This window comes from Neomonachus schauinslandi, chromosome 8 (genome assembly GCF_002201575.2).
Source record: "Neomonachus schauinslandi chromosome 8, ASM220157v2, whole genome shotgun sequence".
Lineage (NCBI taxonomy): Eukaryota > Metazoa > Chordata > Mammalia > Carnivora > Phocidae > Neomonachus > Neomonachus schauinslandi.
In genome coordinates, this window is record NC_058410.1 from 86,571,392 (window position 1) to 86,592,426 (window position 21,035).

At 36.7% G+C, this 21,035-nt stretch overlaps 1 protein-coding gene across 1 annotated transcript in view; it reads right to left on the bottom strand.

Moving 5' to 3' along the window:
* The window catches only part of ADGRB3 (adhesion G protein-coupled receptor B3), a 709,573-nt gene that overhangs the window by 153,783 nt on the left and 534,755 nt on the right, over positions 1 to 21,035 (bottom strand). The window contains exons 18-19 of the mRNA XM_021691966.2: positions 2,380 to 2,506; positions 649 to 752 (exon numbers count right to left, since the gene is read on the bottom strand). Of these exons, the coding sequence (XP_021547641.1) occupies positions 649 to 752; positions 2,380 to 2,506 (231 nt within the window). The remainder of the gene's footprint in view (positions 1 to 648; positions 753 to 2,379; positions 2,507 to 21,035) is intronic.

The window sequence follows — 21,035 nt, forward strand, 5'->3', positions numbered from 1 at the left end:
TTTCAAATATTGTAGAACAAAGTTTTTCAATCACATCCACTTACTTATGTATTTTTTACTTCTTTTAACCAATTTGTCAAAATCTGACTTTTTGGAAACATTCAAGAAAGAGGCCTTTCCTATAGCATTGTGGTATTATGTTAATGCATTAATAGTATAGAAGATTTACTCATTGTCTGGGATATACTGAAAGCATGTGTTTAAATTCTTAAGTTTAAAACTGAAAACTTAAGAATTTGGAGACCATATTTCTGTAACAGAGAAATTACTTTAATTGTACCAATTCAACTCTCAAGCTCAATAGCAACTGGGATAAATAGAAACAAACATTGACTGAACTTGGGGGATAAGAATACCATGGTTGAGGGTAAGCAACTTGTTGAAAGCTATCATCATTTGAATTGGGAAGAAAAGTGTATGTTTTGTTTATTTTCTCATCATAGGCAAATACAAGAAAATTAGGTAAGAATTTTATTATTATTATTATTAAGCTCATTTATTATAGTTTAATTACAGCAATTTTAACTTTGTTCTAAAAATATTTCTTTCAGTAAATTAAAAAGAAAGGAGACATAATGGTTATCATATTGCCAGACTTAACCTGAATAAGAGAACACTCCATTTCAAGTGCATTAATTGATTACATACCTCCATAATGCTGCATAGACAACTGCGAGGGTGATCAAGGCCAAGCAAGAAAGGCCACTGCCTACTATTAGGGTAACTGAAGGTGTACCGGAGGATTCCATGATCTGTAAATTAAACAAAAGAAACACAAAAAGAAGAGATTTTTTTTTTATAAATGAAAATAACTTCTAAATTCAGCAAAAACTATACTAATACTCAAAAACAGCCAATAGAATTGTTACAGTTACCAGATAATTACCCAGTAATCACTTTGTTCATATATTCTCAACCTCTAAAATGACTAATTCTAGCTCCCCCCTCTCTCCCACTGTGAAGTAATAAAGGCCTTAGAGTTTTAAATGCTTGATTATGGCATATTACCCACTATGGCTTTCTACAATAAATATCTAAAACTAAAACTTGGTGAATATTCACATCTTAAATTTTCTCTAGCTGAAATTTGAAGCAGCATTCAGTTTTCTTCAACAACTACAGTTATTTTATAGTATGCTTTTTGATAAAATTTACTTTGATCTTCCCATTTATAACTCATTGTTACCCCAACCTGGTACCTAGATACTGGAAAATTTTCAAACTTTCTGACTTTTAACAACTTTGTTCTAAGTCAAGTATTCTCTTATTTAATTTCACTTGCCTGGCCTCTAAGGATATAGAAGAAAATCAAATTTCAAATGCAACAACTTACAACATATTTTGTGGGGTTTTTTTTCTATTAACAAAATATGCAGAGATAATTTTCACAATACCAGTATCAGTCCCTAAATATATGACCTTGACAAATAAGTCTTATATATTTTAAAACACATATAAAGATTATAAGCAGTCACTGACTTGAGAGGTTTCTTTCCTTAGACACTAATATGATACTAACTAATGAAATCTGTTGTTTTTCTTATTTTTAATATTGGATGTTTGAAGAAAAACACTATAAGATCAAGTGTGTTCCAAACCTTAAGTATGCACATTAAATTATATTATGTATTTTTGTCATCAAAGTAAGAAAGAAGAGTGAGGCATATTTAGGCCAAATTTAGACAAAAAGTCACATTCATCTTAATAATTATTTTTCAGTATTTATTTTGGAAATAATTTTTCAAAATACATTTGATGAGGATATTATTTTCCTTTTAGACAGTTTATGCAGCTGTCTATTTAAAAAAAAAATTTTTTTTTTTTTTTTTTTTTTACAAGCCTACACTTTTAAGGAATGATTTTACAGTTTCAGGCAGTCCGTGCTTTCATGAAAACTTCATTTTTTTTGTTTTTTTTGTTTTAAATAAATATCCAAGGACACCCCCAGAAAACCTGTACTGAAAATATCCAATGCAGATATGCAATATGTTTGGCTTATAGTGTCTGGGGTCTTCATTCTACCACCAACAGTATTCTCACAAATTCCCCAGACCAGCTTTGCAGTTCTAAAATAAAGGTTAAGTTGGCAATTATTTTTATTTGAAAGTTTGCAGCATATTAGTAATATCATGGAGTACATCCTCAAAACTATACTGCAGAAATTTTAAGTTAGAAGACATCAAATTTAGTAGAATTTAGTTACAGCATACCAACTAGAATTCATTTTACCAAGCTACTGTAGCTAAGGAGGAGATGAACCCAATTTTGCCACCCTGCAACATTTTCCATTTCCCCTTTTAAAATGCAGTTCCCTGGAGAAACACTCTCCACAATGTCCCTGCCTTTGCATTAAAGCCTTGTTTTCCCTTTGTTACTTACTATTTCTCTAGGTTGCTGAGCCAAAATGGCGAAGGTAGAGAGACGATCACATAAGCATTTCGTATGGGATGCATCGGTAAGCACAGTTTTACATCCCTGGGTGGACCACGTTCCCAAAGACTCGTTCCTGCAAAGGGGGGGTGGGGGGGAGATCGGGATAAATACGCCTGACGGCCAAATCCGTAAAGAAGAAAATGCAGTTTAATTGAGAGAATCGTCTACTGTAATTCCCGTTCAGGAAAAAAAAAATCTACTTGTTGTTGAACAGAACGTAATTTAGATGCATCTCCAGTAATGCAAAGCAAGAGTGTTTGGAAAAAGCAAGCAGGCGGGTGCAGCGTGCAAAGAGCTGTCCAGCGCCGGAGGTGCTGAAACCGGGACTAGCTCTGTCCAGCCCTCTGTGAGGAACAGCGGCGGCGGTGGCAGCACGAGCAGCCGCCAGAGCGTTGGCAGCCACTTCCTATGCTCATAGGATCGTTTCAAACACTCAGAGTGTAAAGAGGCTTTTCAGATTTTCATACCAGCTCTGATTCTCGTCCTGTATTTTTGGATCGTGAATGCTGGCTTTTAAAATGCGGATTTCTCTGAAAAGCCTGCCTAAAAGGTTATATAGCTTGGGTTGGGTGACAGGATCTTTTCCGCTGCTGGTTAGGGATTTTTCCTCCCTTTAGAATTAGCTGCTGTGAAAATTTCACCCTGGAAACGGGAAGCAGCAGCAGCGGCATCAGCTGGTTACGACTCTCATTGCCTTTGCCCGGTATCCAGGGGAGGGGTAGGTTTCAGACATAAGCTTCCCACTCCACACTTCATTCAGCCCAACACGCCTCTGAAGCCCTTGACATTTTTTCCCCTGACCTGCGTCTCTGCCCTGGAGTAGAAACATTAAGCTAACACCAAGTCTGCTAGGACATTTGAGGAATCACCCTACCCCAAAGTCCGGCAGGAAGGGGGAAAGAGGGCCTGCTTCAATTTTCTCTTTGGTATAGCCATTCAAAATTCTAAAGCATATGGTTTATTTCCCACCCCAGCAGAACAATAAAAATGGTATCAACCTACACTTTCTTAGTAGGTGGGGCAAGATGGGGGAGAACCCTTCCACCCCCAGCTGAACTACTCTACAGGAAGAGGAAGGAAAAAAAAAAAAAAGCTAGAAAGTTCGACCAATCAACTTTATTAGCATTACACGTGTTATATGCTGAATGCACCAATTTTCACCTCTCCTCCCCCTGGTATGGAAACTCTCCAACTAGCAAAACCTGTGTATGTGTTTTAATTTCAAACCACATTATTATCTGTGTTAAAAATTACTCTAAAATTTGAAGGAAATAACACATAATTTTGAATGTGGTACTTTTGATTTCACCTACTCCATCCTTGAATGCCTAAAGCTATTGGGTTAAATATGCATGCAGTCTATTTCTGAGAGATTTCAATGAGAGAGCCTTCTCTGTGACAGTTGGACTTCCAAGTTGAGCTACAGAATATAATTCACACTATCCTTTTTGGTATCTAGAAGCAATGTTTTCAATATATGTGATTTTGTATCATTAATATTCATGACTCAAAATACTCTTAATTACAAATTCTTTTAAGAAGGAATACACTGTATTTTAGGAGGGCCACATAAAAAAAATTAAGCTCACCCAAATACTTTTAAGTATTATCAATTCAAAATTAGGAGGTCTCTTTTCTTTCTCATGATGTCATGCAGCCATGTCAAATTTAAAAATATGTATCAGTTATACCTTCAACCAACTGCCACAGTATTAAATTCCAATTCTACCTAACCATAGCAGCCCTTCAATTTATTTCATTAGCTGTCTGTCTCTTATCTTCTTGAGACAAACAGTTAAGGCCAAATGAAAAACATTTAGCTTAGCTGATTAAAGTTTAAGGAAAAAAGATATAGTTAAGAGAACCTGGCATGTTTTAAAACATAACATCTGCATTATTCATCCTGGATGGCAGCTTTACTTTAATGCAGTATCTGTGCTTTCAAGATGGAGTCTAGTACTTAAACTTTTCACATTATGTAGCTATGATCAATAAACCAATTTAAAGTCTTAATAAGGAATAAAAACTTTACTGTAAATAAGACCTCATATGAGACAAAATTATGTATTTATATCCAGGTAATTAAGAAAATGTTAGCATCACTAAACATTGGCTATGAGATATTAAGTCTATGTTCAATATAATGATGCTGGACTCTGAAGATCATGTAAATTTGACATGACATCTTTAGAAAAGTAGGTCAATTTACTTTACTTTGTTTGTACAATGATTGCATTGCTGACCTGACCCAGCCTTAGGCAAAATTGGAAAGTGATACCAGTTTTCCCAAGCATGAAATGCTTCAAATCTCACTGGGCCCCTTTCCATGTGTACCTTTTTGAGGCTACATAGTCTATGTCCCTACCTCTCTTTGGAATTATTATTGCTTTGTTGACTTTATCTGATTAAATTAATAAATAATATGAGTGAGTATAGTGTGATGTACTCTTCTCAGTTTAAAACAAGGTATAAAACACAAAATAACGTATCTGATGGGAGAACATCAGAATTTGGAGCAGATGAATAGTAGAGAAGATCTTGAAAGGTAAGAGGGTAACTTCTACATTTGGTCAATCCCAAGAGCTAAGCAGTAAACATGATACCATTCTCAAGCTATATTTTATATTGTTTCATAAAACCTCTTAACATTTTAAAACCATATAAACTCTTATAATTATTCTCTAAATCACCATACATGTCACTATTATTACAAGACCTATAGTATGTGTCATCTGTATTTTCAAACACTTCATAGCTTATTGCTACTGTACAAAATTCTTTGAAAGCATGGTACACGTGTCTGATTGATTTCAGGGAGATCTTGTAAAGCAAACTAATATTTGATAGAGCTAATGTGAAGCAAAATAACTTCCCCAGTCTGCAAAGAACAAGGTTTTCAAAAATGTGGACTATTGCAGCAGTCATATTATTCTTCCAATGTCACAGGTTTTTTGCATGCTATGATTAATGGTATCTGTGAATTATTTTTAGTTATTAAGTCTAGGTTGTCATCAATAAGGCAAACAAATACAACGAAATATATAGGAACATTAAAGATATAATAAGAATAACAGACTGACAATGTCAGAAGAGAACACAGACTGATGATACAGATATACATATTATACCGAAAAATCACATATTTCTTTTTCACAATATCATTTCTGGGCATTAAAATTTATTTCAAATAGTTTTCAAAAATAACTAGGCCTGCAGAAACTCCATACAGCCAGCACATTATTTGTTGGTTACACCTACATTCACCCATGTTAGCTGTTAGCTGTCATCTGTACTTCTTCTCCTTCTTCCTATTATTAGGCTGGCTAAAAGAAGAAGAGTCTGCCTATCCCAAGTATTCAAAAGTACATACCCACAGGCACAGAATTTTGTAAAAATGTGAGACACAAAATCTATTACTTTCTAGCTTGATATTTATTTGAGGCTTTTCTCCAATTTCCTAACAGTCTATCTGATTTCTTTCTGGATCTGAGTATATCATTGGGTTCCTGATTTCATGGGAGTTTTAAATAATATAGCATGTGGCTATATTCTCTAGTATTTAAGATTACAGAAAAAATTATCTGTTCTCTTTGACAAAAAGTTGTATAGTAAAATCTGATAGCTAAAGCTTACAGTGACACATTTTAAAACTGTTCCAAGAAATCAAACTTTTATCTTTCGAAATGCCAATACAACCAGACATTTCACTTGAATCATTCTTTTATAAAATTGTCTATTCTGTTTCATAATAAATCAATGTGTAAAGTATTTATTATGAATAAGTTATACACCTTAGGAGGTTTATTATCTTAGAATATTAATGGCCCATTTATTCAAAATCAAAATAGCTACAATTCAAAAGATTTACACACAATTTCTGAATACACTATTCTTACCATATATGTATACTGAAATAAAGTGATAATAATTACTAATTTCAAAAAACTAGGTGAATCTATACTATTTTTAATGTGTAGATTACACCCAAGTAAATGATATCTATATGGCTCTTGGTGTAAATTATTCCCACAGTACAGAAAATTTTGGAGTACAAATGAGCAAATGTTCTCAATTTTGAGCTGAAACAGTATTTGAGGGTAATTTCTACTTTTTAGGACATTGCAAATATTGCAAATATTGTTATCTCTAGCAACTGTTACTATGTCAAAACACAGTGAATAAAAAATTAAAAAGTTTTGCTAGAAGTAACCTTAGTGAGCATCTAGCCCATTGGTTTTCTACACTTGATTACATTAAAGTTACCTGGAGACCTTTAAAAATTAAGCCCTGGGGGGTGGGTCGTGGGCATTATTACTTTCCTAATGCTCCCCAGATGATTCTGTATGCAGCCAGGGTTGAGAATCACTGATCTATCCCAACCATTTAATTTTATAGATAAGAAAAGTGAAGTACGGTGAATTTAGGAGACATGTTTTAAGTCAGAGTGAGAAAGCAAAGTTGGGCTTCTCACTTCCATACTAGAAGTTTTCGATGCTAAGTTTTAATTGCAATCTCTTTTAAAACAGAATGTAACATGTCCTATGAAGTTGTAAGAATATCCGAATGTCATACATATATACACCTGCAACCACTATGGTACTATGTCACAATTTTAGCAAACTGAGTCATCAGTGAATAAAGTTAGTAAAAGGTAGATTGTCATACTGTATTGTTTATATCCTATATTTAAGCAATATATCCTATGATGCATTAAAGAAAAACATTGATTTTATTCCAATTTTTCATGACATAAAACATCTCCTGTCTCTTTAGTGAGATCATTTACTGCTCTGGGTGATACAAAAGCTTAAATTCCAAATTCTGAAAACACAATGGGTGAAAGTTCTAAGTTCTTTTTTCCTTCTAAAAATGATATTCTCTGTATTGTGATTCAATGGAAGAATTATTTTTTATATCATAATGATGTCTGTATATAGCATTATATATATTATAGATTATTTATTGTTACATGTATACATACACATATATAAAGAGTAACACCCACATAAAGCATATATACTTCATTCATTGGGATGACGTTTAGAAGCAGGTACTTTGCTACCACCAGAAAGAGCACTTATCATCCACTGTGCTGGGCCTGGAATTAATAGTGACCCCTCTATACCAAAACACTAGATTTCCAATTTGTTATAGAGAAATGAACTAGTTCCAGGAATACCCTATATTTAGATCTCCCCCCCCTACAATCCTGTATGTCTATTAATGCTTCTCATCCAACACTAGAATATTAGTTGATAAATTCATCTCCCTTTCTTTAGTTATAAAATTAGCACTCTCCATGCCATACTAGAATATCAGTGTTTTTTGAGAACTGTATCTTGTTTGCCTTTGAATCTCTGCCATGTGGCTTTTCACTTAGTAGGGACTAAATGATGTTTGCTTAGTTAATGTAATGATTATTTACATTTCAAGAAATGACTGTTAATACTGATGGATCCAAACAAATTGTCTTAGCTCTAATTCATTTGTTGTTCTTCAGCATATAGTAGAAATGTAATCTGACGTGTATCAATAGGTCTGAACAGGCTCATCTATTTGTTTTTGGTCTTCAAACATCATTTGATGACAAACTCTGATTCAGCATGCTATAATGATTATGTTCAATCCAGCAGAAAGAACTGAGTCTTCACTAACCAACCAGTCAATGAGTATTCAGTGAGTGCTTTTCAGACGCTAAAGTAGAAGACACATTAAAAAAATAAATAAATAACAACATAGTTTCTTTCTTTGAGAAGGGTCTGGTTGGGAAGACTATACAAAATCCAAGAATATGTTTTCTGCCTCATTACAAATTATTCCAGAAAATGCCATCAGTTCTACCCTTCTATTCTAAGCAACCATCATCTCTTGCCTGGGTAAATCCCATCACTGGGCTCCTTGTTTCCATTCTTGCCACCTAACCTCAAGTGAACATAGCAGCCAGAGAGATCCTGTTGAAACATGTGTCAACTCATGTCACTCTGTTCAAAATTCTGTCAGTGGTTCTCCTGATCTCACTTGGAGTAAAAGACACATATCTTACAATGGCCTATAAGGACCTGTAATATCTGGTCTGTCACTGCTTCTCTACTTTCATCTCCTAACATACTTGCCTTTGCCCATCATTTCCAAAGGCACTGAGCTTCTTGTTGTCTCATGTTGGCATTTTGTGCCAGGAACTGCCTTGGCCCAGAATGCACCCCTCAAAGATATTTACATTGCTCACTCCCTCACATCATGTAGGTCTCTGCACTATGTCATTCTACCAGAGTTGCTGTCACCAATTATCCAATATAAGATAGTAACTCCCCATCAGTAGTAGGTTAAAAATGGCCATGAATTCTAAATAACTCTTCCCATCAAAAGGTACAGTTTATTTCTTCTTCCTTTGAATCTTGGTAAGCCTTGTGACCTGATTTGATCAGAGGAATGCAATGGAAATGATTTGTGACTTCTGAGCCTCGGCCTCAAGAGATCTTAGTTTCTTTTCTCTCATCTTTTCTGCTATCATGTGGAGTAGCCCAGGTGAGCTTCACTGAGTATGAGAGACAGCACCAACTATCAGACATGTGAGTGAGACCAAACCAGAACATCCAGCCCCAGGTTGAACTGCCAGAGAGAACTACAGTTTCATGAATGACACCAGATGAAACCAGCAGAAGAACCAACCAGCTGAACTCAACCAAACAGCTGAGCCATACAACTGTGAGCAAATAAAATAGTTGTTGTTTTAAGTCACTAAGATTTGAGGTGGTTTGCTATATAATAACTGATACATTATCCAATAATTTCTCATATGCCCTTTGTCTTTACCCTGATCTGTTGCTGCCCCTAGCACTTATCCCATCTAATGCATTATGTATGTACTTTTATTTTTTGCTTGTCTTTGCTTATTGGAATGTAAGTTTTTTTTACTTCAGTATTCCCAGATCCTAAAAGAGTGTCTGACATATAGTAGATGCTGAATAAATATTTGTTGAATAAATACCCAGTATGGATTTTGACCTGATATAAAAAGTTGGACTTTTCTACACTAATTCATTTTTTTATTTAACAAATATTTATTCAGCACCTAATATGATGCAGACACTGAGCTAGGTTACTCTGTGGACATACTAGATTTGCACTTTGTCTTTTGGAGCTTGAGAGCTTCAGTGGAAATTATCTTCCAGGTGTAGTGTCCCTGCCTCTTTGTCATAAAATACACATTAAAACCAAAAACATGTTGCCCTTAAGGGTCACTGAACATCATTTACAAGAATGGTAGTACCAGTTTTATTGCCAGTAATAGCTTGTATTTTTTTATTTACTTCTTAAATTGTGGTAAGAACACTTAAAATGAGATCTGTCTTAATTTTTTAAATGCACAATACAGTATTGACTATGTAGGCACAATGTTGTACATCAGATTTCTAGAAGTTATTCATTGTGCATAACTGAAATTTAATACCTGTTAAATAGAAACTCTCCATTTCCTCCTCTCCCCAGGCCCTGGCAATTACCATTCCCAAAGTACAGGCAACAAAAGCAACACTAGACAAGTGGATTGTATCAAACTAAAAAGCTTCTGTGCAACAAAGGAAACAAATACTAGAGTGAAAAGGCAACCTGCAGATGGGAGAAAATATTTGCTAGCCATTGATCTGGTAAGAGGTTAAAATCCAAACACATAAGGAATTCCTATAACTCGATAGCAAAACAAAAACAAAACTGATAAAGTGGGCCAACTACTATCTTTTTTTGCTATTATTTTAAAATTGGAAATAATAAGAGTAGAAAAAAGTATGGGAAGAAATAACATTAAGGAGGCCAATCTACTGGGTTATGAATATGTATAAATATCTTCACCATGATTTATTAATAATTAAAGGTTAAAATATGCTAGCTGCCATCATTAATTAGTCAATAGGCAAATAATAATCACACTAATGAAAATAACAGCTAACATTTATGGAGTAACTCAATGTTAGGTGCTATAGTAGATATTTTAAATATATATGTTTTTTTAAATCCTAGATCAAAATATCAAGGTAGATATTGTTGTGATTTTCCCAGGTAGGAATATTGAGACAAATGGACCTAATGCCTCCATCTAGAATCATGAGGACCCAAGAGCTATAAGAACCTGGGGTTAGAAGCTGCCTGGATATCTCAATCTGTATAATAACCATGCAAGCTCTGGACTGCCTACCTTTGGCTTTACTGTTATATGTTTAAAAGAAATAAACAGAGCCAAGAGATTGTGGCTATGCTAGGCTGCCCATCTGGTAAAGGGCTGTGCCAGGAATTGAACCCAAGTCTACAAGACTTCAAAGCAGATTCTCCTTTCTCTGTTCTCTCAGTGAGAGGCAGATACAATGAAAGCACACAACCAGAGTTCAGAACATGCAGGGACAGTGCTCAGAAAAGGTCACTGCATTTTGAGAATTAAAATCTCAGAGTCTTTTATGTCCCATTGTTTCTGAGTATCCCAGCAAACATTTGTTTACATTAACTCTTTTTCATCTTCCTGTGAAGTGTGTTCCTTCCCTTTGAAGTTCCAGATCCCTACCCCCTTCTCCATAGTTCAGGATTATACAGATACCTTATTTGACTGTCTTTGGAATTCCGTGCCTGTGTGGATTCCCTGTGCAGAAGAAATTACATTTTACTTTCTCTTGCTAATCTGTCTCATATCTATTTGACTCTTAGTCCAGCTAAAAAGACCTTGAAGGGCAGAGGGAAGTCTTCCTCCCCAAGAATACCTTGTGAAGAAATTATAAGAGTTGTGAATTCTTCCATAGATCTTAACACCTCTAAATCAAATCACTATACTCTTAAGCATTATTTGCCAAAAGTATTTCCTAAAACACTGTAATAGGTAACCTATGATTCACAGCAGTTTTCTATAGGCTAAAACTCTGGCACAAAAACATTCAACAGCAGAATCACTGAGTAAGCATCTTAGGCAGCTATTTGTATTATACAGCTTTTCCCCCCCCATTCCAACTGAAATTATAATTATGATGTGGCCTGGCTGTAAACTGATCTAGTCATACTTCTGGCACTGAGTCACAGTTTAGCTGTTTTTTAAGTTAAAAATTTGAGCATAGGTCTATAATGTTAACCCAAATGAGAAGGATAGATCTCAACAACTTACTGTTAAGATGTGAAACTAAGACATCAATTAGAGGTTGAAGTTTAATTCACTCAAAATCCCGATGCTTTGTTTCTGGGATAAAGCTGGGAATATGTGATTTTGATATCAGAGTTATTAGTTTCAAAAAACAGAAATTTTAAATCTTGAAGAGTTAATCATACTTCAAAAATATGATTCATCATTGCCTACATAGAAAATGCAAAAATTGTTGGACATATATATAGTTTAAATGACTACTTGGATGACATGATATTCTTAGAACTTTGACAAAGGGAACCTTGAATATTAGGGTAATGCTTCTCTGCTCGCTTCCTCAGTGTATTATGTGCAATTTGGGAACCTGGATATTAGTAGAAAGGAAATGGAAATGATTGGAGTGGCAGAACAAAGTATTACCATACACAAACACATAGAAATGAAATAAAGTGGTCTGCATATGAAAAAACTGGATTCAATTAAAATATAAACTAAGAAAATAATCTGTTCACAACCAAGTGGTTCATAGTCATATATTTATTCAATTAACTTTGTACCAGCTCCAATATCACTCATTTGCAACTACTGAATTCTTTAAAAACTACTCGATATCCCAGCATTGCAGTGTTTAAAGTGAAAAAACTCATTCAATAAAAGCCATACTGCAAACATTTTGTACCTACGTGATGACAGAGATAAGTACATGCACCAAATCAAACTTTATAATAATGGCTTCAGTAAATATTAGAATAACTTTTCATCAGGTTTTTTTCCTTCTAATCAAAATTACACTTTGAATTTGCTTGTGACAAGTTTCAAAAGACCTTGCCAATTTTCCTCCCCTTTTACATCATCTATAGAATCTATGGGAAAACAAGTATCTTTATCTGCAGAGTTTTTGTTGTGTGTGTGTGTGGGGGGGGGGGAGTTGTTTGTTTAAGTCACAGATATGGCAATGGGAAAGCTTGGCTTCTTGTTTCAGCTGCACCACACCAAAGTGCTATTATCTGGAGGAAATCCCTAGCCTACCATGGGACTCAATGTTCTCATTTATAAAATTAGACAGTTGCATGTTCTACCTATCTTATAGAGATACTGTGCTGATAAAACTGAAGATAATGGATATCTTCATCAATTATTTGTTTAGTGGATATACGAGCTAGGCATTATTAGTGGGAATGAAAATCATATTTCTAAAAGTTAAGATTCCTAAATAAATGCAATATATTGTGATGATCACATATACCATTTTATTGACAAGAAACCATGTCAGAGTAGTCAAGTGACATGAACAAGATTACCCACAAAAGATTATCTTTTTTTATTTATTTTTTTTTAAAGATTTTATTTATTTATTTGAAAGAGAGAATGAGATAGAGAGAGCATGAGAGGGGGGAGGGTCAGAGGGAGAAGCAGACTCCCTGCTGAACAGGGAGCCCGATGCAGGACTCGATCCCATCCCGGGACTCCAGGATCATGACCTGAGCCGAAGGCAGTCGCTTAACCAACTGAGCCACCCAGGCGCCCCAAAAGGTTATCTCTTATGGTGGCACCGTAACATTTCTAGATTTAAGTGGGGAATGTTTGAAGACCCAAAGTTAAAAGAAATAAAGTAATTAATGTCCTCTATGAAGAAGAAAGAGATAGTATGAATTGATTTTCACCATGAATTTTTTGTTATTGCTATTACTATAAAGAGTGTAAGAACTGAAACAGAACCCGAGATCACTAAACCTTTGGGATCATATAACCACACGGCCAATAGCTAAATCACATTTTACATGATGGGTGGGATAGTGAAATATGAAGAAGAAAAGTACATATTACCAGGGAAGGAATACATGTCATACTCTGACATGAAATTCAAAGGATGTAACATTTCCTATCTTCTAAAACACTGCCATAACCATGAAATAATCAATAAAAAACCTTCCATTCAAAGTACTTTCTTTGGATATTAGGAATATTTAAAATAAATGCTCTGATAAGTATAGTGGAAAGTAATAATACATGAAATTACAAAAATGTAGTGATTTCTGCAAACCTCTGGCATTGAGGGATCTTGAAGATGGATGTCTTTTTTGGGATGCCATACATTACCCACCCCCACAAAACAAAAAGATGTTCGGTAAGTGAGGGTCGAGTGGCTGCTACAGCGGACAAGGATTCACAGAGAAAGCATTGTTCTAAGAAGAACATCTCATACCACTTATTTGCCAAGCTATACACTCTTGACTACATGGCAACTTGACCTAAGAGCAGCAATGGAAAAGCAAGGGAAGCCTGTGCTTTAATTCCTCAATGGTAGCACATGCAGAAAGGATAATAAAGAGGCAGGAGTGTCTATAACTGAATTATGTAACACGACTTTTAAAGTTCAACACATAATGATGCTTAATGCTTAAGTTAATTTTAAAAAAATATTTATTTTAGAGAGAGAGTGTGTGTGAGCATGCTCACACGTGAGTCAGGGGAGGGGCAGAGGGAGAGAAGCTCAAGCAGACTACCCGATGAGCAAGGGGCAGACAAGGGCTTAGTCTCCTGACCCATGAGATAATGACCTGAGCTGAAACCAAGAGTCTGACACTTAACCAACTGAGCCACCCAGCCACCCCCTTAGCTTGATTTTTAAATTCTCAAGAATAAATTTGAAAGGGCAGTATTCTAGTTTATGGGTAGGTGAAATTAGGGCTTTTCAGGGACTGATGTAGACACCCTAAAGTACTGACTTTCATAATTTGGAGAATGTGAAATTTTGCTTTAACCTCCTACATTGGTAAATTTATATAAAATGTTTTCCTGCCTTTTTTGTACCAGGCATAGAGATTTCAAAGATTGAAAGACAAACATAGTCTCTGCCCTCAAGTACAGTGGAGACAAATATACAGCTTGTCCATCCCCACCCTAATTAAGAAAATTCCAAAACCTAGAACACAATTAGAAACTGTAGGTGTGTGGCTAGTGCTGTGGTGACAAAGGAAAGAACTTGTGAGTCCATTTCCCAAAAGTCTGGCATTTAAGGAAACACATGTTGCCACATATTTGAATACATGTGTATCCTATCTTCCTATCATGCTGCTCCTCTGGAACTATAGTTACTTTCTACATTAATAAGGCAAGCAGTGGAAATTCATGGTTGAAGGACAGCATTGAGCCCTCCATGGCATAATTAACATTTTAATGAGCAGTCAAGGCCTTTTCTGTTTTGGATCTCAACCTTGCCTCTCCTGAGTGAATCTCAATCTGTTCAGCCCAGAGAATGAGGTGATTCTGTCTTAGTGACATTTTAAACAAAAGTAGATCACATAGGCCACTGTTTCGGCTTGATACTGCTCTCTCTGCTTTGTTAGCAGAACTCACTTATATTTGAATGTGCCATGTCAGTATTCAACAACTAATTTTCAGCTCTCCTTTTTAGCACCTATAAAAACTGTACCCACAACACTTACATGCTAGGAATGGCTAATTTTCAGTAACTGACCGACTAATTACAAGTTTCCCTCATTTGTAAGGTGCAGTGGGCTGTTATTTGGGGACACAATAATTTGCAGAGGAAGCACTGGGTAATGCTTGTAATTTAATTATTTGCAAATCAAACTGCCTAATATACCAAAGGCACTAAACTTCTTCACTGGAGACAAGTTTGAAGGTCATTAAAAAGCTATTTGTTTTGAGGTTTCAGAAAGTAAAGTACCTAAAAAAAATGTTCTAATGGGGCGCCTGGGTGGCTCAGTTGGTTAAGCGACTGCCTTCGGCTCAGGTCATGATCCTGGAGCCCCAGGATCGAGTCCCGCATCGGGCTCCCTGCTCGGCGGGGAGTCTGCTTCTCCCTCTGACCCTCCTCCCTCTCATGCTCTCTGTCTCTCATTCTCTCTGTCTCAAATAAATAAATAAAATCTTTAAAAAAAAAAAATGTTCTAATGGATAGAAAAACACTTTTATTCCCAGATAAGATCTTTCAAAACATTAGAAACCAATCTCCTTATTTTCATTACTAGAGGGAAAAAAAAACCAAAAAACCTGTCATGAGAAAAATTCCTGTGGGAAAGTTTCAAGCATCTTAAAAATGAAGCTTGTAATAGAAAAGCCTTCTCTGTCATAATTAATATAGCATCGCTAATATAAAGCCCTACTTCTTCTCCCATCTTCATATCTCATTTCTGACAGCTGCAGACCTATTACTATAATGTACGTTATACATATAGCACAATATATGTTATAGTATTATTATTATTAGGTAAAGGCTGCAGAATCTTAGGGAATTTTCACATTTCTTGGTGACAAGAAAGCATAGCTCAAGTTATGTTTAAAGATGTGAACATTAATAATCCACATAGATAGTGAAGTATTTCAACCACTACTTTAAATTTTGCTTACTGATTCAGTCATAAAAACCAAGGACATCATGCCATTTACCTATGAGTTACATAATCTTTTAGTGAAGCTGCAGACTGCAGTTATGTTCATTGTATCCTTCAGTTATTCTGTTTTTCTCTTAACCATAGTCAAGCACATTAAAAAAAAAAAAGTTAAGGGCGCCTGGGTGGCTCAGTTGGTTAAGCGACTGCCTTCGGCTCAGGTCATGATCCTGGAGTCCCGGGATCGAGTCCCGCATCGGGCTCCCTGCTCAGCAGGGAGTCTGCTTCTCCCTCTGACCCTCCTCCCTCTCCTGCTCTCTGTCTCTCATTCTCTCTCTCTCAAATAAATAAATAAAATCTTAAAAAAAAAAGTTAAAACATAAATATGTCTGCTATATTTAGTTGATAAATTTTATGAAGAATAGTTGTTACACATTATCCACCACTGAAGTAAATTTCAAGTAGAGGACTCCAAGTTCTCTAAAGAGAATCAGACATCAACATAATGTTCCACAATATAAATAACCTAGTTTTGTAGCCAACTATCTAGAATACATAGAAAACCCCAGGGAATAAGAAATTTTCCTATTGAGGATAAATTTGGGAAGACTGGTATAAAGACTGGTTATTCTCAGAGTGGTACATAAAATTAATTTTGCACAATTTCCAACTTTGCAATTTTAACACAAAGAAACAAATTACTTATGTTCATACTTCTCTAATTCAGGCCATTAAATGTATCTTCAGTGTTCTAGAGTTTAACTGTGGCCATTCCCAGGGACAAACACAGGTTCAACAGCCCTGAGAAGTATAATAACTACATTCTGGAACAGTAGTTTTATATTACTAAGGTGGCTTCTGGACCTTTTAATACGTGAGACAAATGCTGATAGAAATCCATGGCACCTCCAATCTTAGTTCAATCTTAGACTTACACAGAATCCTGACATGAATGGGGAAAATATTACTAATGGATTCTAAGATTGGACTGTTATTAAAATATGAGTAGCTTCTTTTGGTACCAGACTCAGTCATGGCATTAAGGCGTTCAAATATTCAACTACAAGTACTTATGAACCACTTTGGACAAAAGCTTTCATATCAATAGAACAACGACTGCTTTGTTTTACAACGTAAGGCTTATCACATGGAAATACGGTTTTTATGTGCCCACCCAAATTCATTAGTGTTCAGTGCAAAAAGAAGTAACTCAAAACCATCTCCTGGGTATTAAAGGGTCTTGTGTCCCTGTGTAAAAGTCAGATACGCTGAACCAAATTCCCCATCACCTACGTCATATTCTTTTCATTTATCTTTATTTTTGTTTATTTTATTTTGGGGGGGGGAGGGGAAGAACAGAGGGAGAAAGAGAGAGAGAATCTCAAGCAAGCTCCCTGACCAGTGAGGAGCCCGATGCGCGGTTCGATCTCACAACCCTGAGATCATGACCCGACTTCATGACCCGAGCAAAATCAAGAGTCAGAGTCTTAACTGACTGAACCACCCAGGTGCCCCTCATTTTTTTTTAAATTAAATACTTATCTAGCTCCAAAGGGATGAGGATGGGGAGAGGCTATAGTAGCCACACTACTCTTAATTCTGTCAGATTCAAATCTCACTCTCAGATACAACTCAGAAGGATTCAAGGACAGAGAACTCTTCCAACTGGCAGCCAAGGGGGCTGTGAAGAGAAGCAAATCGGGGTCTTTAATCATCTTAGCAGCACAAAGGAGAAAATATGCTAGCACCAAATCATCTACTCCCGCTGCATCTTTCAGACAAATCGAAGGCCCTGTGGGACCAGAGCTGAGATGTGCTGTAGCCCATGGGACAGTGGGTGACATACTGCTTCTTTGCCTTGTAGCTTAGGCCACCTTGAACAAAACACTGCATTCCTGCTGTATCACACAGCTTTCCTTATCAGCCATGTTACTGAACTGTAGATAATTTATGACTGCAACACTCAGGAATAAGGGACAGGAAAAACAGATGCTCAAGGCTGGGTTTTGCCAGTTTTCTGTGTGCTGCCTATTACTTCATAAAAACCACTGTCCCCCTATACAGGTTTAATTGCAATCATTGTACAGATCGGTTTTAGAGCCTTGAGGTAAAGAGGCCGGTCCTTACTGGCCTTCAGGGCAGTAATGATAAGCCCCTTCTCTTCTCAGTGACTGCTGCCAGGCCTCCAGAGGGGTCGTCCACACTAATGAGGACCACATTGCTGCTGTCTCCAGAGGAGTCTTTAGTGAGACCCCTTCTGGATGAGTCATCTACCCCACTCACTCAGGACTCGGAGAAGCCGAGGTACACTCTTTTCATATTGTTAAGCTGGACTGGAAACAGTGGCTGAAAGGGGGCATGGCGATTCAAGTACCCCTATTGTTCCAGGAATTAGAATCACACCACTTGAGTGTCTTTTCCTTTTTTCCCCTCAATAAGCCTTGTTAAAAAAGAGACAACAGACCCATAACAGAATAACCTGTTCTAAGCCCACATCATCGAAAGGGGTCTTAATACCTAACCTAATTGCAAGTGTAATCTCCCCTAGGAATGTAATCTTAACCGGTCAGTCTGGAATTTCCTGGCCAGCACTAATGATGTAATAGACTGACTGACTCTCTTTGTTCCCTGAAGAATGGTGAGTTTGCCTGATACCATCAACTCCTTCCTTGTCCTGTCGTACTTTCTGTTTACAGAAGTCTTCCAGATTGTATTGTTCCTCAGAGCTCCTTTCTATTTGCTAAATGGGATGCTGCCTGATTCATAAATCACTAAATAAAGACGACTTGATCTTTAAATTTAATCAGTGGAATTTTGTTTTTTTAACTGCACCTTCATGGTTTCAGGACAAGACAGGCTACAAGTTGGCAGTCAGGCTGGAAGCTCTGTATCCTCTTCATCTCTAAACCCAAAGGCATTCAGTTCCTCTGTTGATTGAGAGCTGATAGTATCCACCGAAGAGCATCATTTATTTTCTTTTATAAAGATTTTATTTGTCAGAGACAGAGAGAGAGAGAACAAGCACAAGTCGGGCGAGTGGCAGGGAGAGGGAGAAGCAGGCTTCCCATGGAGCAGGGAGCCAGATGTGGGACTCGATCCCAGGACCCTGGGATCATGACCTGAGCTGAAGGCAGACACTTAACCGACTGAGCCACCCAGGCGTCCCCCAAAGAGCATCATTTAAACATCAAAGCCAGTGGGATCTTCTGTCCCTTTTTTTTTTTAAGATTTATTTATTCTTTGAGAGAGAGAAAGAGAGTGTGTGCACGCACACGCATGGTAGAGGGTGGGGGAGAGGGAGAGAATCTCAAGCAGACTCCCTGCTGAACTTGAAGCTTGATGCGGGGCTTGATCTCATGATCCTGAGATCATGACCTGAGCCTTAATCAAGGGTCAGACACTTAACCAACTGAGCCACCTAGGCGCCCCACATGTCTCTTAATTCTGATCACGGTTGCTCCACAAGCAATGGTGGTCTCTTTCCAGTTACTCTGTTCAAGCAGATACTTTGTCTTGGGACTCCATAGGACTTTTCTAGGTCTATCTAGGCTACATTTCTGTTTCTACAGAACTGACACTCCCAGGGTTTCATTTCATGCATACTTGGAATGGCCTTGCTCAAGGGACTCTAAATCCCAATGTTCTCTTTTCTCTGGTCTCTCACAGTAGATTGCATGATTATGGACTATTACCTAGTCCTAGTCTTACCATATTAACTGCATTGAGTGGTGGCTCAGCCTTACTTACATGTGCGATCTCCTTTGTCTAGGTGGACAGCATCAGGAACACCCACTGATAATCCCAGCAAGGCCCTGTGGGTGACTCTTCCTTTAACAAGGTGTTAAAAGCCCTTCAAATTACTTAGCTTCTCAATAGGAACCCTGATCTTGAATCAGTCTTAAGCAAATTTTCTCACTAACTCTAGGTATTCAAATGCAAATGACCCCAGGCAGCAGTCTTTGGAGATGGAAAGCAGTTCTGTTTAGACCCATTAGAGCCTCTCAATCAAGCAAATTCTTTAGCTTAGGGCCTTCCATACATCCTCTTAATAAAGTGCCTACTATTGTCAGGCATTTACTAGACTTTTGGGAAGATGAAAAAGATACTCAGGGGGCACCTGAGTGGCTCAGTCGGTTAAATGCCCAACTCTTGACTTCAGCTCAGGTCACATCATGATCTCAGGGTTGTGAGATTGAGCCCAGCTCCAGGGCTTTACACACTCAGCAGGAAGTCTGCTGGAAGGTCTCTCTCCCCTTCCTTCCCCCACCCCCAAAATAAATAAATCCTAAAAAAAAGATACTCTGACGCTGAAACCATTATAATATTTGAAATAAGGTCAGTATTTAGCAGCAGCCTAAAAATACGAAGGGGGGAACACACATTTATTTAGATTATAGTCTCCTATGCCAGTAGAAATTTTGAAAATAATCTTTGCACTCTAGAAAGTAGTCAAGGCAGCTAAATCAGTTCAGATTTGAATTCATTGTAACAATCTAGGCCAACCTTAAAGAATTACAGGGTTAACAACATTCTGCTTGAGGATTATCAGGACCTAAGAAATGTATTTCATTGTGTGAAACAGATACTCACACTCCTCCCCCTTAAACAAAAATGAGAGAAATTTTCATGGTAAGAGGAGATCTTTAAATCAGCCCTAAGAATATTACAATGAGAGAATGGACAAGACCACTACTAATAAGCTCTGGCAATTTTCCACCCACTGAAGTCTTTAAAATGTCTCTAATGAGAATCATGGGGATAGGCTACATTAGTTGTCTTGTAGGTCTGACAACTCTTTATTTAAGCAAAAAAGCTTGAGTTCAGTTAATATATTCCTGAAAAGAAAATACCTAACTTTTGAAAGCAATAAACATTTCATAAGATGAAGAGGCTGAATTATATTTATGTTTCTGTTCATTTTGTTACCCCCTTTTTTTGAAGCTAGGACTAAGAAAAAAGGGAAATGGGAAGAATTATAATTTATGTGTTCTCTCTTTTTTAACATTTTGAAATAATTTTAGACACAAAAATGTTGCAAAAATAGTATAGAATTCCTGTATATCCTTACCCAGCTGTCTCCAATATGTTAATCTGACATAACTACAGTATAATTAATCTGTCATGAAATT